At 43.5% G+C, this 16,490-nt stretch overlaps 1 protein-coding gene across 1 annotated transcript in view; it reads right to left on the reverse strand.

Annotated features, from left to right (window-relative positions):
• Nucleotides 1-16,490, reverse strand: part of LOC122546170 (disintegrin and metalloproteinase domain-containing protein 12-like) — a 467,862-nt gene that overhangs the window by 260,957 nt on the left and 190,415 nt on the right. The window contains exons 9-10 of the mRNA XM_087986005.1: nucleotides 11,836-12,002; nucleotides 1,577-1,661 (exon numbers count right to left, since the gene is read on the reverse strand). Coding sequence (XP_087842131.1) covers nucleotides 1,577-1,661; nucleotides 11,836-12,002 — 252 coding nt within the window. The remainder of the gene's footprint in view (nucleotides 1-1,576; nucleotides 1,662-11,835; nucleotides 12,003-16,490) is intronic.

Genomic DNA, 16,490 nt, shown 5'->3' on the forward strand with positions numbered 1-16,490 from the left:
TTTCATCTGTGGAGAAGAGACATATGTGGTTCCAGCTTCTAATTACCCACATGGAGATGTACAGCATTGAAACAGACCCTTCAGTCCAACTCACCTTGCCGGCCAGATCTACTACTGTTGCAGGCAGGCCGTTCCACACCCCTATTACTCTGAGTGAAGAAACGGCCCCTGATGTCTGTCCTAAATCTATCACCCCTCAATTTAATGCTATATCCCCTCATGCTAGCCATCACCATCCAAGGAAAAAGGCTCTCACTGTCCACTCTCTAACTCTCTGATCATCTTATACATCTCGATTAAGTCACCTCTCAACCTTCTTCTCTCCAATGAAAACAGCCTCAGTTCCCTCAGCCTTCCTTTGTAAGATCTTCCTTCTATACCAGGCAACATTCTAGTAAATCTCCTTTGAACCCTTTCCAAAGCTTCAACATCCTTCCTATAAAATAATGACCAGAACTGCGCGCAAAACTCCAGGTGCGGCCTTACCAGGACGTAGGTGAGGCTGCACTTGGAGTATTGTCTTCCGTTTGGTCACCTTGTTACAGGAAGGATGCTATTAAACTGGAAAGAGCGCAGAAGAAATTTCCAAGGATGTTGCCAGGACTCAATGATTTGAGTTATAGGAAGAAGTTGGACAAGCTATGGCTTTTTTCTTTAGAGCATAGGAGAATTAGGGGGATTATGTCATATAAGTGTATAAGATCATGAAAGGCATGGACCGGGTGAATGCACTCAGTCTTTTTCCCAGGGTTGGGGTTTCAAGGACGATAGGGCATCAGTTTAAGGTCAGAGGGGAAAGAATAAAAGGGTACTTGGGGGCAATGTTTTACACAGAGGGTGGGATGCATAGGGAATGAGCTCGAGAATGTGGCACTAGAAAAGCACAGCAGATCAGGTAGCATCAGAGGAGCAGGAAAGTTAACGTTTCCGGCAAAGGTCCTTCATCAGTTCATTCCTGATGAAGGGCTTTTGCCCGAAATGTTTCCTCGCCTGCTCCTCGAATGCTGCCTGACTTGCTGTGCTTTTCTAGCACCACACTCTCGACTCTAACCTCCAGTATCTACAGTCCTCACTTTCGCCATATGGAATGAGTTGCCAGGGGAAGTGGTTGAGAAAGGGACATTAACAACATTTAAAAGGCATTTGTACAAATACATGGATAGGAAAGGTTTAGAAAGTTTATGGGCCAAGTGCAGGGAAATGAGGTTTGCGTGGATGGACCTTTTGGTCAGCGTAGACCAGTTTGGGTCGAAGTGCCTTTGTCCGTGCTGTAGGACTCCATGATGCTATGATCTCCCACATTCATATCTCAACCATTAACGTACACAACAAATAGCAAGGGTCCTCGTCCAAAGCCCTAAGGAACTGACTACGGTCATTTACTATATTTGCTGTTGTTGGCTTATTGATTTCCATGGGGATCCTGACAACTGTTAAACCACTGGAAAAAACATTGGAACAAAATCCTCACACTGTTCAGAGTGGATCAGTCACTGTCCTCTCCTCAGTCTTAGACAGGGGCAATGTGTTACAATCCTCAAGGAGTTGGGAAATCAAAGGCAGAATGATTACTCACAATATTTACTCCTCCAGAATAATCCGATGAACACATCACGCTTAACGGTGCCAAACCTGTAACGCCATACTCAAAACCGTCACCTCTGTAAAAGAGAAATCACTGTTAACATCATTCTACAATTAAAAATGTCTGACAGAACAGTCATCTTTGATAAAGGACACAGGCTCGTTGCATTTTTTGTGCGCTCCAGAATTTGCTACTCCCCTAACCAAACTGTTCCAGTATAGTTACACACTGGCATCTACCTGACAGTGTGAAAAATCACCCAGTAAGTCCTGTACATAAAAAGCAGGACAAATCCAACTCCGTCAATTACTACCCTATAAGTATACAAGCTTGATCGAATCATAATGCCTTGCAGCATGAAGAAATTTGTAGAATCGAATCCCGACAATGTGAAAGCAGGCCCTTCAGCCCAACAGGTCCACACTGAACCTCTGAAGAGTAACCCACCAAAACCCTTTCCCCTACCTTATTATCCTATATTTACCCCTGACCAATGTGACTAACCTACACATCCCTGAACACAATGGGCAATTTAGCATGGCCAATGTAACTAACCTGCACATCTTTGGGCTGTGGGAGGGAACTGGACCACCTGGGGTAAACCCACACACACATGGGAAGAATATGCAAACTCTATACAGACAGTCACCCAAGGCTGGTATCGAACCCTGGTGTTGTGAGACAGCAGTGCTAACCACTGAGCCACCCAATTTGTTTGCCCACATGTCTGAGCCAGGCATCAAAATGTTATCTCCTCATGTCCCATTTGCCAGTACTTGGTCAGGCCTGTGGGAATGTGACACACACACACACACTCTCATTCACTCAGTCGTTCACTCAAACATACAAATTTGCATTTGCAGATTTGCATTTGCAGATACATTCTAATTTGTTCAAAAGGCACAATTTGTCGGCAGTCAGTCTATGTGACATTTCATAAATTTCTACTTTGGAAATAGAACCAGTCTGACTCAAATTGGGATACAGACAGACTCTAACCTCACAACCTTTATGCATTGTCCGAACTAAGATATCACCTTGTTTTATGAAACCTGAGGTTATCTTAGGAATGTGACTTGTAATAAGTTCTGGGATTTACATATTAATGAACTGAAACCTGCATCCCCATTCTGAAAGATTGCTATGAGTTGAAGGTGTGAACTGTACCTTTAAGAGAGTGAAAGCTAAAAACTGGCAAGCACCTGTCATGTGACTGACTTGCAGTCACAGTGTGCTGGAAATTTGAAAGATGTAACATTTTGGCTGTGACCTTGATACCTCAGTTGCTTTCACAGCAGCTCAAATTTAACCAATCAATTTAAATTATGCCCCAAGGTATTAAAACTATTTTGGATACTGATGGGGGAGGTGGCTCATCAGGGGAAGGCAACAGTAGCCAGGTTCATGGCACCGTGGCTGGTTTTGCTGTTCAGAAGGATGGGAATAAGAGTGGAAGGGTTATAGTCAAAGGGGATTGAATTGTAAGCGGAGTAGATCGGCTGTTCTATGGTTGAAAACAAGACTCCCGAATGGTATGTTGCCTCCCAGGTGCACGGGTCAGGAATGTCCCAGATCGTCTGCGGGACATTCTGAAGGGGGAGGGTGAACAGCCAGCTGTCGTGGTGCATGTAGGCACCAATGATACAGATAATAAGTGGGATGAGGTCCGACAAGCAGAATTTAGGGCATTAGGAACCAAGTTAAAGATAGGATCTCAAGGGTAGTAATCTCAAGATTGGCACCATTGCCACGTGCTGGTCAGAGTAGAAATGAAAGAATAGACAGGATAAATACGTGGCTTGAGAGATAGTGCAGGAGGGAGGGGTTCAGATTGTTGAGACTCTGGGATCAGTTCTGGGGGAGGTAGGACTTTTAAAAAATTGTACAGCCGGAGTGGAACCAATGTCCTTGGGGGTGCTTTTGCTAATGCTGTTGGAGAGGGTTTCAACTAATGTGGAAGGTGGAAGGGAATCCAAATGAGGTTAGTGGACAGTAAGGCGGCAGTAACTAAAGCCTGTAAGGAACAGGATAATGGAGTCAGCTAATGACTAAGGGGAAGAGTAGGCAGGAAGCAGATGATGAACACAAAGGGTCAGGTGGTCTGAGGTGCATTTGTTTTAATGCGGCAAATGTAATAGGTAAGGGAGATGAACTTAGGGCTTGGATTAGTCCCTGGGAGTGTGATGTTATTGCTATTACTGAGACTTGGTTGAGGGAAGGGCATTACTGACAATGATGCTTCAGGTGGGATAGAGAGGGAGGTAAAAGGGGTGGAGAAGATTCATTACTGGTCAGAGAGGATATCACAGCTGTGCTGAAGGAGGGCACGATGGAGGAACTGAGCAGTGAGGCAATATGGGCTGAGCTCAGGAATAGGATGGGTGCAGTAACAATGTTGGGGCTGTACTACAGGCCTCCCAACAGCGAGCTAGAGGTACAAATATGTAAACAAATTATGGAAAGTTGTTGGAGCAACAGGGTGGTCTTCATGGGAGATTTTAATTTTCCCAACATTGACTGGGATTCACTTGGTGTTATAGGTCTAGATGGAGCAGAATTTGTAAGGAGCATCCAGGAGGGTTTTCTAGAGCAATATGTGAATCGTCCAACTCAGGAAAGAGCCATACTGTACCTGGTGTTGGGGAATGAGCCCAGCCAGGTCATTAAGGTTTCAGTCGGGGATTATTTTGGGAATAATGATCACAATTCCGTAAGTTTTAGATTACTTATGGACAAAGACACAAGTGTTCCTTGGAAGAGTGCTAAATTGGGGGAAACACCAACTATAGCAAGGTTCAGCATGAGCTGAGGAATGTGGATTGGGAGCAGCTGTTTGAGGGTAATTCCATATTCAGTATGAGGGAGGCTTTTAAAGAGAGGTTGGTTAGAGTTCAGGATAGACATGTCCCTGTGAAAATGAGGGATAGAAATGGCAAGATTAGGGAAGCATGGATGACAGGTGAAATTATGAGACTAGCTAAGAGGAAAAAGAAAGCATACATAAGGTCGAGGCAACTGAAGATGGATGAAGGTTTAGCAGAATATCAGGAATGTAGGACTAATCTGAAACGAAGAATTAAGAGGGCTAAAGAGGATCATGAAATATCTTTAGCAAACAGGGTTAAGGAAAATCCCAAGGCCTTTTATCCATACATAAGGAGCAAGAGGGTAACTAGAGAAAGGGCTGGTCCACTCAAGGACAATGGAGGAAAGTTATGCGTAGAGTCAGACAAAATGGGTGAGATTCTGAACAAGTACTTTGTATCGGTATTCACCGAGGAGAGTGACGGATATTGAGGTTAGGGATAGATGTTTGATTACTCGAGGGCAATTTGGCATAAGGAGGAGGAAGTGTTGTGTACTCTAAAAAGCATTAAGGTGGACAAGTCCCCAGGTCTGGTTGGGATTATCCCAGGTTACTGAGGAACGTGAGAGAGGAAATAGCTGGGGCCTTAACGGATGTCTGTGCAGCATCCTTGAATACAGGCAAGGTCCCAGAGGACTGTAGAATTGCTCGTGTTGTCCCCTTGTTTAAGAAGGGTAGCAGGGATATTCAGGTAATTGCAGATCGGTGAGTCTGATGTCAGTGGTAGGAAAGCTGCTCGAGAAGATCCTCAGACATAGGATGTATTCTTATTTGGGAGAAAATCGGCTTATCAGTGATAGACAATATGGTTTTGTGCAGGGAAGGTCATGTCTTACCAACTTAATAGAATTCTTTGAGGAAGTGACATAATTGATTGATGAGGGAAGGGCTCTAGATGTCATACACATCGACTTCAGTGATGTGTTTGATAAAGTTCCTCATGGTATACTGATGGAGAAAGTAAAGTTGCATGGGGTCCAGGGTGTACTAGCTAGCTGGATAAAGAACTAGCTGGGCAACAGGAGACAGAGAGTAGGAGTGGAAGGGTGTTTCTCAAAATGGAGAATTGTGACCAGTGGTGTTCCACAGGGATGGACATAAATGATTTGGAGGAAGGTATAGGTGGTCTAATTAACAGGTTTGTAGATGTCACTAAGATTGATGGAGGAGCAGATAGTGAAGGGGACTGTTAGAGAATGCAGCAGAATATAGATAGATTAGAAAATTGGGCAGAGAAATGGCAGATGAAGTTCAGTCCGGGCAAATGCGAGGTGACACATTTTGGAAGGTCCAGTTCAAGAGAGAACTATACAGTAATGGAAAAGTTCTGGGGAAACTTGATATACAGAGAGATCTGGGTGTTTAGGTCCATTGTACCCTGAAGGTGGCAATGCAGGTTGACAGAGTGGTATACGGCATGCTTTCCTTCAGCGGACGGGGTATTGAGTACAAGAGTTGACAGGTTATGTTACATATGTATAAGACTTTGGTTCAGCCACATTTGGAAAACTTTGTACAATTCTGGTCGCCACATTACCAAAAAGATGTGGCTGCTTTGGAGAGGGTGCACAGGAGGTTCACCAGGATGTTGCCTGGTATGGAGGGCACTAGCTATGAAGAGAGGTTGAGTAGATTCGAATTATTTTCATTAGAAAGATGGAGACTGGGGGGGAGACCTGATTGAGGTCGACAAAATCATGAGAGGTATAGACAGGGTGGATAGCAAGAAGCTATCCCAGAGTAGGGGACTCAGTTAGTAGGGTCACAAGGTCAAGGTGAAAGGGGTAAAGTTTAGGGGAGATGTGCGTGCAAAGTGTTTTACGCAAAGGGTGGTGGGTGCCTGGAATCCGTTGCCAGTAGAAGTGGTAAGGGTGGGCATGATAGTGTCATTTAAGATGTATCTAGACATATACATGAATGGGCTAGGAGGGGCAGCATGTTGGCTCAGTGGTTAGCACTGCTGCCTCACAGTGCCAGCGCCAGGTTAGATTCCAGCCTCTGGCAACTGTCTGTGTGGAGTTTGCACATTCTCCCTGTGTCTGCGTGGGTTTCCTCCAGGTGCTCTGGTTTCCTACCACAGTCCAAAGATGTGCAGATTAGGTGAACTGGCCATGCTAAATTGCCTGTAGTGTTCAGGGGTGTATTATATGAGGGGTAGATATAGGGTAGGGGGGAATTGGGTCTGTTGGACGAGACTTGGGAGGGTCAGTGTGGGCTTGTTGGGCCGAAGGGCCTGTTCCTGTGCTGTAATTTTCTTTGTCCGAGTACAGCCATATGTTGATAATTGGAAGCTGTTTACTTGTGATTAGTATATATTGATTTGTACTTTATAATTGCTAAATGTGGGAATCTAGTCAGTGTTTTGGGTTCATGGTGATCCCATCAAAGTGGTAGGTCGAGGACTTGGGTGTTTTGATTAAATTATTTATTTTTGTGGCAATCCCAAGAGGAATGAAACTCACGTTTAGATGTTCTTTTTTTCCCAAACAGATTGTGAAATTGCACACATTTCATGATTAAACTCCATGAGATATTGTTCAGCACATCATCCTTTGTCTCAGACTTCCTCTTCACTATTTACTGCTTTGCCAATTTTCATAGCATCAGTGACCTTACTGATTACATGTCATATGTTCCTGTCTAGATCATTAGTGAACACAACACCTGCAATGGCTCCAGCCCTGTGATATGCAGCTGGACACAGACTTCCAGCCACTAAAACTAGCTTTGAACATCACTCTTTGCCTCCTACCACTAAGCCAATTTAAGATCCAAATTTCTTAGATCCCATGGGCTCTTACCTTCTTGACCTGTCTGCAACGTAGCCCCTTGTCAAAAATCTTGTCAAAAAAGTTTCATCCACTGAACTAACTTCGACCCCTACACACAGAGTCACCTCCTTGAAAACTGTCAGACATCATCTCCCTGTGACAAAGCAATGCTGACTAAAATCCTTGCCTTTCCAAATCAAGGTTAATTCTGGTCCTCAGAAATTTTTCCAAAAATTTCCCAACCATTGATGTTAGACTCACTGTCTTGTAGTTTACCCCAACATCATTTTGAAAGATGGTACCACATTAATTGTCCTCGAGTCCCTTGGCACCTTTCCAATGATCAGAGAGGAATTGAAAAATAAGTCAGGGAGCCTTCCCTCTCCTCCCTTGATTCCCACTGCACTCTGAGGTACAGAGCCTGAAGATTCGTGCAATTTTAATCCAATTAAAATCACTCATACCTCTCAAAATTTAATTTACTTAATGCATCAAAGACACTCTCCCTAAATGTCATAACCCCAGCATCCTCACCTAAGGTGAAAACAGTTAAAACCTTACCAATGTTTTCCATCTGCATACACAGATTGCGACTGATCGGCCCTTACTCACGATCCATTTGTCCGTACTTTGCTTTAAAAATGCCTTTGGAATTTCATTTATTTTATTTGCCAATATTTTTATATTCTCCTTCTTTGCTATTCTCCTTCTTTGCTATTCTCCTTCAGTCAGTACCCAAGACTTTTTATATGAAGTATATAAATTACATTATCTGTCTAAAATAAGTCACCAGGTTCTAGATTAGAGTGGTGCTGGAAAAGCACAGCAGGTCAGGCAGCATCCGAGGAGCAGGAAAATCAACGTTTCGGGCAAAAGCCCTTCATCCTATTCCTGATGAAGGGCTTTTGCCCGAAACAGCGATTTTCCTGCTCCTCAGATGCTGCCTCAACTGCTGTGCTTTTCCAACACCACTCTAATCTAGAATCTGGTTTCCAGCATCTGCAGCCCTTGTTTTTACCTAAAATAAGTCACCACTCAACCTTCTTCTCTCTAATGTCTCAGTCTTTCCTCATAAGGCCTTTCCTCATAAGGCCTTCACTCCATACCAGGCACCATCCTGGTAAATAGAGTCATAGAGATGTGCAGCATGGAAACAGACCCTTCGGTCCAACCTGTCCATGCCGATCAGATATCCCAACCCAATCTAGTCCCACCTGCCAGCATCTGGCCCAAATCCCTCCAAACCTTTCCTATTCATATACCCATCCAAATGCCTTTTAAATGTTGCAATTTAAACATTTTAAATGTTGCAATTTAAACACCACTTCCTCTGGTAGCTCATTCCATACAGGTACCACCCTCTGTGTGAAAACGTTGCCCCTTAGGTCTCTTTTATATCTTTCCCCTCTACCCTAAACCTATGCCCTCTAGTTCTGGACTCCCCAATCCCAGGGAAAAGACTTTGCCTATTTATCCTATCAATGCCCCTCATAATTTTGTAAACCTCTATAAGGTCACCCCTCAGCCTCCGATGCTCCAGGGAAAACAGCCCCAGCCTGTTCAGGCCTCTCCCTATAGCTCAAATCCTCCAACCCTGGCAACATCCTGTAAATCTTTTCTGAACCCTTTCAAGGTTCACAACATCTTTCCAATAGGAAGGAGACTGGAATTGCATGAAATATTCCAACAGTGGCCTAACCAATGTCCTGTACAGCTGCAACATGACCTCCCAACTCCTGTACTCTATACTCTGACCGATAAAGGAAAGCATACCAAATACCTTCTTCACTGTCGTATCTACCTGCAATTCCACTTTCAAGGAGCTATGAACCTGCACTCCAAGGTCTCTTTGTTCAGCAACACTCCCTCAGACCTTACCATTAAGTGTATCAATCCTGCTAAGATTTGCTTTCCCAAAATGCAGCACCTCACATTTATGCCTCCTCTCAGCCCATTGGCCCATCTGGTCAAGATCCTGCTGTAATCTGAGGTAACCTTCTTCACTGTCCACTACACCTCCAATTTTGGTGTCAGCTGCAAACTTATTAACTGTACCTCTTATGCTCGCATCCAAATCATTTATGTAAATGACAAAATGTAGAGGACCCAGCACCGATCCTGTGGCACTCCACTGGTCACAGGCCTCCAGTCTGAAAAACAACCCTCCACCACCACCCTCTGCCTTCTACCTTTGAGCCAGTTCTGTATCCGAATGGCTAGTTCTCCCTGTCTTCCATGAGATCTAACCTTGCTAACCAGTCTCCCATGGGGAACCTTGTTGAATGCCTTACTGAAGTCCATATAGATCACATCTACTGCTCTGCCCTCCTCAATCCTCTTTGCTACTTCTTCAAAAAAACTCAATCAAGTTTGTGAGACATGATTTCCCACGAACAAAGACATGTTGACTATCCCTAATCAGTCCTTGCCTTTTCAAATACATGTACATCCTGTCCCTCAGGATTCCTTCCAACAACTTGCCCACCACCAATGTCAGGCTCACTGATCTACAGTTCCCTGGCTTGTTCTTACCGCCCTTCTTAAACAATGGGACCACGTTAGCCAACGTCCAGTCTTCTGGCACCACACCTGTGACTATTGAAGACACAAATATCTCAGTAAGAGGCCCAGCAATCACTTCCCTAGTGTCCCACAGAGTTTCCTTTTGCACCTGATCAAGTCCTGGGGATTTATCCACTTTTATGCATTTCAAGACATCCTGCACTTCCTCCTCTGTAATATGGATGCTTTTCAAGATGTCACCCATCTATTTCCGTACAGTCTATATCTTCCATATCCTTTTCCACAGTAAATACTGATGCAAAATACTCATATAGTATTTCTTCCATCTCCCCCACATCGCTATTTATTTCCCTATATTCTATATCTTCCACATTCTTGGTAGTGTAGATGAGCAGAGAGATCTTAGTGTCCAAGTACATAGATCCGTGAAAGTTGCCACCCAGGTTGATAGGGTTGTTAAGACCTGCAAATTTACCAACCTATCCTTCTATGACCTCATCCAGGCAGTAGCCCCAAAACAGATCCTTGCGTTACACCACTAGTAACTGAACTCCAGGACATTTCCCATCAACCACCACCATCTGCCTTCTTACAGGTAGCAAATTTCTGATCCAAACTGCTATATCATCCTCAACTCCATTCTTCCGTATTTTGTGCAATAGCCTATCATGGGGAACATATCAAACGCTTTACTGAAATCCATACACACCATATCAACCACTTTACCCTCATCCACCTGTTTGGTCATCTTCTCAAAGAACTCAATAAGGTTTGTGAGGCATGACCTGCACTTCACAAAACCGTGTTGACTATCCCTGAACAAATTATTCCTTTCTAATTATTATAAATCCTATCTCTTATAACCTTTTCCAACACTTTACCAACAACTGAAGCAAGGCTCACTGGTCACTGGACCAGGGATGTCTCTAACTCCCCTTCTTGAACAAGGGAACAACATTTGCTACCCTCCAGTCTTCTGGCATTATTCCTTTTGACAATGACAACCTAAAGATCAAAGCCAAGGGGTCTGCATCCTGCTCCTGGCTTCCCCGATAAACCCAGGACAAATCCCACCCGGCTCAGGGGACTTATCTATTTTCATACTTTCTAGAATTGCTAACACCTCCTCTTTGTGAACTATGATTCCATCTAGATCAGAGTGGTGCTGGAAAAGCACAGCAGATCAGGCAGTATCCAAGGAGCAGGAAAATCGATGTTTTGGGCAAAAGCCCGACAATCCCATCTAGTCTAGTAGCCTGTTTCTCAGTATTCTCCTTGACAACATTGTCTTTTTCCACTGTGAATACTGATGAAAAATATTCATTTAGTGCTTCCCTTTTTTCCTCTGATCCCACGCACAACTTCCCACTCCTGTCCTTGAGTGGCCTTAATCTTACTCTAGCCATTCTTTTATCCCTTACATACCTACAGAAAGCTTTAGGGCTTTCCCTGATCCTATCCACCAACAACTTCTCATGTACCCTCTTGCTTGTCTTAGCTCTCTTTTTAGGTCTTTCCTGGCAACCTTGTAACTCTCAATCACCCTAACTGAGCCTTTACATCTCATCCTAACTTAGCCTTCTTCTTCCTTTTGACGAGCGATTCAACTTCCTTAGTAAACCACGGCTCCCGCGCTCGACAATTTCCTCCCTGTCTGATAGGTACATATTGATCAAGGACACACAGTAGCTGTTCCTTGAATAAGCTCCACATTCCTATTGTGCCCATCCCCTGAAGTTTCCTTCCCTATCCTATGCATCCTAAATCTTGCTAATCACATTATAATTGCCTTTCCCCCAGCTATAACTCTTGCCCTATGGTGTATACTTATCCCTTTCCATTGCTGAAGTAAAGGTAACTGAATTGTGGTCACTATCACCAAAGTGCTCACCTACTTGGAAAATCTAACACATGGCCGGCTTATTACCCAGTAACAAATACAATGTGGCCTCACCTCTTGTTGGCCTATCTACATACTGAGTCAGGAAACCCTCCTGCACACATTGGACAAAAATTGACCCGTCTAAAGTACTCACATGGAGAAATGGGTGTGAGGGACACACATGGGGAGATGGGTGTGAGGTACATACACGAGGAGATGGGCGTTGTCATTCTGGAGTCGCGGGAGAAGTGTGTTCGTCCTCCACTTCAAGAACCTGGCCATAGTTGATGTAGCTTTCTTGTCAATTGAAATTTGGTTTGTGGTCCACACCTCCACTCCAATCAGAGCAATGCGAAAGTTGAATTGTCTGTAATACTGGAAAAAGAGAAGTGTCAGTCACTCAAGGGACTGAATTGATCTGAAACTAATGGCTTATGGTAGAAGTGTTAATTCAGTCCCTTGAAGTGTATGTATAAACCAAACCATAGTGTGAAAGAATGGTTACAATAGTGAAGAGACCATTCAGCCCACACATCTATACTGAATGTTTGCATTAGCAATGTTGTTAGTCTCACTATCCTGCCTATCACCTACATTTCTGCAAATCTTTCCTCTTTACATAATGATCCCATTGCACATTGAAAGCCACATTTGACTCTGCCTAGAGTCACAATCCAAGAACAAATTAATTATTCTTTAATATGGAGAGTGACATTGTTGATTCTGAGATTAGGATCCTGAATCTAAATAAGGGAAACTGCAAGGGTATATGCCATGAAGTGGCTATATTAAATTGGGGAACATTACTTAAAGAGCTGATAGTGGACAGGAAATGAGAAACAATAAAAGCGTGCATGGAGGATCTGCAACAAATGTTCATTCCCATCTGAGTCAAAAATCAAATGGGAAAGATGGCCTGACCATAGTTAACAAGGGAAATTAGGGACTATATAATCCAAGGAAAGGGAAACAAATTGGTCAGAATGGAGAAAGCAGACTTTAGGATTGGGAGCAGCTTACATTTCAGCAAAAAAGGACCAAAGGGTTGACTCAAAAAGGGAAATAAAGTACAAGCATCAGCTTGTGAGGAACATATAAACTGATTGTAAAATATTTTAAGGGAATGTGAAGGATTAGTGAAGATAAATGTAGGCCCATTTTAATCACAAACAGGAGACATTGTAATGTGAAACAAAGAGTTGGCAGACTACTTAAATAAAGGACAATACAAACAATATCCCCAAAATACTGGAGAGCACATGGTCAAGTGAAAGTGAAGATTATCAATATGAGTAGGGAAATGGTAATGGGGAAATTGATGGGATTAAAGGCTTGGGTCCAATAATGTACATTTCAGGATCTTAAGGAAGTTGTCCTCGAAATAATGGATGTGTCAGTGGTCATCTTCTAAACTTCTTTAGATTCTGGAACACTTCCTACAGAGTGCAAGCACTATTTTTCAAAGTGATGCTTCTTCATCAGGACTAGTGCTGGATGATAACCTGTTAGACTATAACCTGGTGTTGTGTGATTTTTAACTTTGTCCACTCCAGTCCAATACCTCCAAATACAGATTGGAAGGTAGCTAATGTAACCTCACTATTTCAAAAGGGAGGCAGAGAGAAATCTGGGAATCATAAACTGGCTAGCCTGACATCAGGATTGGGGAGATAGCGAGAGTCCATTCTGAACGGTTTAATAGAGAGCCTTGAAAAACCGATTGGATCAAATCAGTTTGGATTGACAAAAGGAAAACTCTGCTCGAATCTCTCGAGGACATAGCTAGTAGAGTGATAAAGGAGAACCAAGGAATGTGGTTTAATTGGACTTTCAGAAGGCTTTTGACAAGGTGCCACAAAGAGATTAGTATGTAAGTGTTCCTGGAGTTGGGAGTAGTGTACTGACATAAATGAAGAACAGGCAGGACAGGAAACAAAAAGTAGGAACAAACAGGTCTATTTCCAAGTTGCAGGTAGTGACTAGTGAGGTACCACAGGGATCAATACTAAGACCCCAGCTATTCACAAAATATATTAATGATTTAGATGAGGGAACAAAATGTGATATCTCCAAGTTTACAGATGACATAGCGCTAGGAGGGAGGGTGAGCTGTGAGGAGAATACCGAGATGTTGTAGTGTGATTTGGACAGGTTGAGTATGTGGACAAACATAGCAAATACAGTAAAATGTGGATAGATGTGAGGTTATCCACAGTGGCAGTGAAAACAGGAAAGTAGATTATTATCTAAATGGTGATAGATTGGGAAAGGGGGAGGTGCAGTGAGGCCAGGGTGTCTTCGCGCACTAGTTATTGAAAGTAAGTATGTAGGTGAAGTAGGCAATGAAGGAAGTAAATGGGATGCTGACCTTAACAGTGAGACAATTTGAGTACAGGAGCTGGGATGTCTTGCTGTAATTGCACAGGGCATTGGTGAGACCACACCTGGAGTATTGTGTACAGTTTTGGTCTCCTTATCTGAAGAAGGATTTTCTGGCTATAGTGGAATGCAGTGAAGATTGCCAGACTGATTTCTGGGATGATAGAGAATATAGAATATAGAACATAGAACATGACAGCGACAGGCCTTTGGCCTTCAATGTTGTGCCGACCTATGGAACCAATCTGAAGCTTATCTGTCCGACAGTATTCTATTTTCATCCATATGTCTATCCAATGACCATTTAAATGCCCTTAAAGCTGGTGAGTCTACTGCTAGTGTAGGCAGGGCATTCCATGCATCTATTACTTTCTGAGTAAAGAAACTACCTCTGACATCTGTCCTACATCTATCACCACTCGACTTAAAGCTGTGTTCCCTCGTATTAGCCATCACCATCTGAGGAAAAAGGTTCTCACTGTTAATCGTCTGATTATCTCATATGTCTCAATTAAGTCACCTCTCAATCTTCTTCTCGCTAATGAAAACAGCCTCAAGTCCCTCATAAGACCTTCCCTCCATACCAGGCAACATCCTAGTAAATTCCCTCTGAATCCTTTCCAAAGCTTCCACATCCTTCCTATAATGCGGTGACCAGAACTGTACACAATACTCCAAGTGCGGCCGCACCAGAGTTTTGTACAGCTGTAGCACGACCTCATGGCTCTGAAACTCAATCCCTCTACTAATAAAAGCTAACACACCGCATGCCTTCTTAACAACCTGGTCAACCTGGTTGGCAACTTTCAGGGATCTATGTATACGGACACCGAGATCTCTCTGCTCATCTACACTACCAAGAATCTTACCATGAGTGAGTTTTGAGAAGATTTGTAGCTCATGTTGAGGCTCTGGGTGTAGGTTTGCTTGCTGAACTGGAAGGTTCGTTTTCAGGCATTTCGATACCATGCTAGGTAAGCTTCTGGCCCACAGTCTATTTGTGGTTTTAGGTTTCTTTGGGTTGGTGATGTCATTTCCTGTGGTGACACTATTTCCTGTGGTGATGTTATTTACTGTTGTTTCTCTCAGGGGGTGGTAAATGGGATCTAAGTCAATGTGTTTGCTGATCGAGTTCTGGTTGAAATGCCATGCTTCTAGGAATTCTTGTATGTGTCTCTATTTAGCTTGTCCTAAGACAGATGTGCTGTCCCAGTTAAGTAGTGTCCTTCTTCATCTGCATGTAAGGATACTAGTAAGAGTGGGTCATGTCTTTGTGGCTCTTTAATGCTCCATTTACCACCCCCTGAGAAAAAGAACCGGAAATGACATTGTCACGGGGAATGACATCATCACAGGGAATGACATCACCAACACAAGGAAACCTAAACACATAAATAGAAAGCGGGCCATACCACCAGTGCTTCATCTGGAGGCTCACTGATGATGTTATCTAGTATGGTGATGGAACGTCTGAAAATGAACCTTCCAGCTCAGTGAGAAAACCAACATTCAGAACCTTACCATGAGCCCAGTACTCTGCATTTCTGTTGTTCCTTTCAAACTGAATCATCTCACATTTTTCCACATTAAATTCCAGTTGGCACTGCTCAGCCCAGCTCTGCAGCTTATCTATCTCCCTCTGTAACCCACAACATTGGGTTACTATCCACAACTCTACTGACCTTAGTCTCATCTGCAAATTTATTAACCCATCATTCCATGTCAAATATAAAAATGACAAACAGCAGAGGACCCAAAACAGATCCTTGCGGTACACCAGTAGCAACTGAACTCAAGGATGGACATTTCCCATCAACCATCATTCTCTGTCTTCTTACAGCGAGCAAATTTCTGATCCAAACCACAAAATCCCCCTCAATCCCATGCCTTTGTATTTTGTGCAATAGCCTTACTTAAATCCATATACACCACATCAACTGCTTTAACCTCATCAGCCTGTTGGTCACCATCTCAAAGAACGCAATACGATTTGTAAGGCACAACCTACCCTTCATAAAACAGTGTTCACTGTCGCTAAAACGCTTATTTCTTTTTAGACAGTAATAAATCCTATCTAGTCTAGTAGGAGAAAGTGAGCACTGAGATGCTGGAGATCAGAGCTGAAAATATGTTGCTGGAAAAGCGCAGCAGGTCAGGCAGCATCCAAGGAGCAGGAGAATCGACGTTTTGGGCATGAGCCCTTCTTCAGGAATGAGGAAAATGTGCCAAGCAGACTAAGATAAAAGGTAGGGAGGAGGGACTTGGGGGAGGGGCATTGGAAATGCGATAGGTGGAAGGAGGTTAAGGTGAGGGTGATAAGGTGAGGGTGATAGGCTGGAGTGGGGGTGGGGGCGGAGAGGTCAGGAAGAAGATTGCAGGTGAGGAAGGTGGTGCTCAGTTCGAGGGTTGGGACTGAGACAAGGTGGGGGGAGGGGAAATGAGGAAACTGGAGAAATCTGAGTTCATCCCTTGTGGATGGAGGGT

Source organism: Chiloscyllium plagiosum, unplaced genomic scaffold (genome assembly GCF_037043375.1).
Source record: "Chiloscyllium plagiosum isolate Xiang-an unplaced genomic scaffold, Cpla_swu_hap1 HiC_scaffold_1, whole genome shotgun sequence".
In the NCBI taxonomy this organism is placed as follows: domain Eukaryota; kingdom Metazoa; phylum Chordata; class Chondrichthyes; order Orectolobiformes; family Hemiscylliidae; genus Chiloscyllium; species Chiloscyllium plagiosum.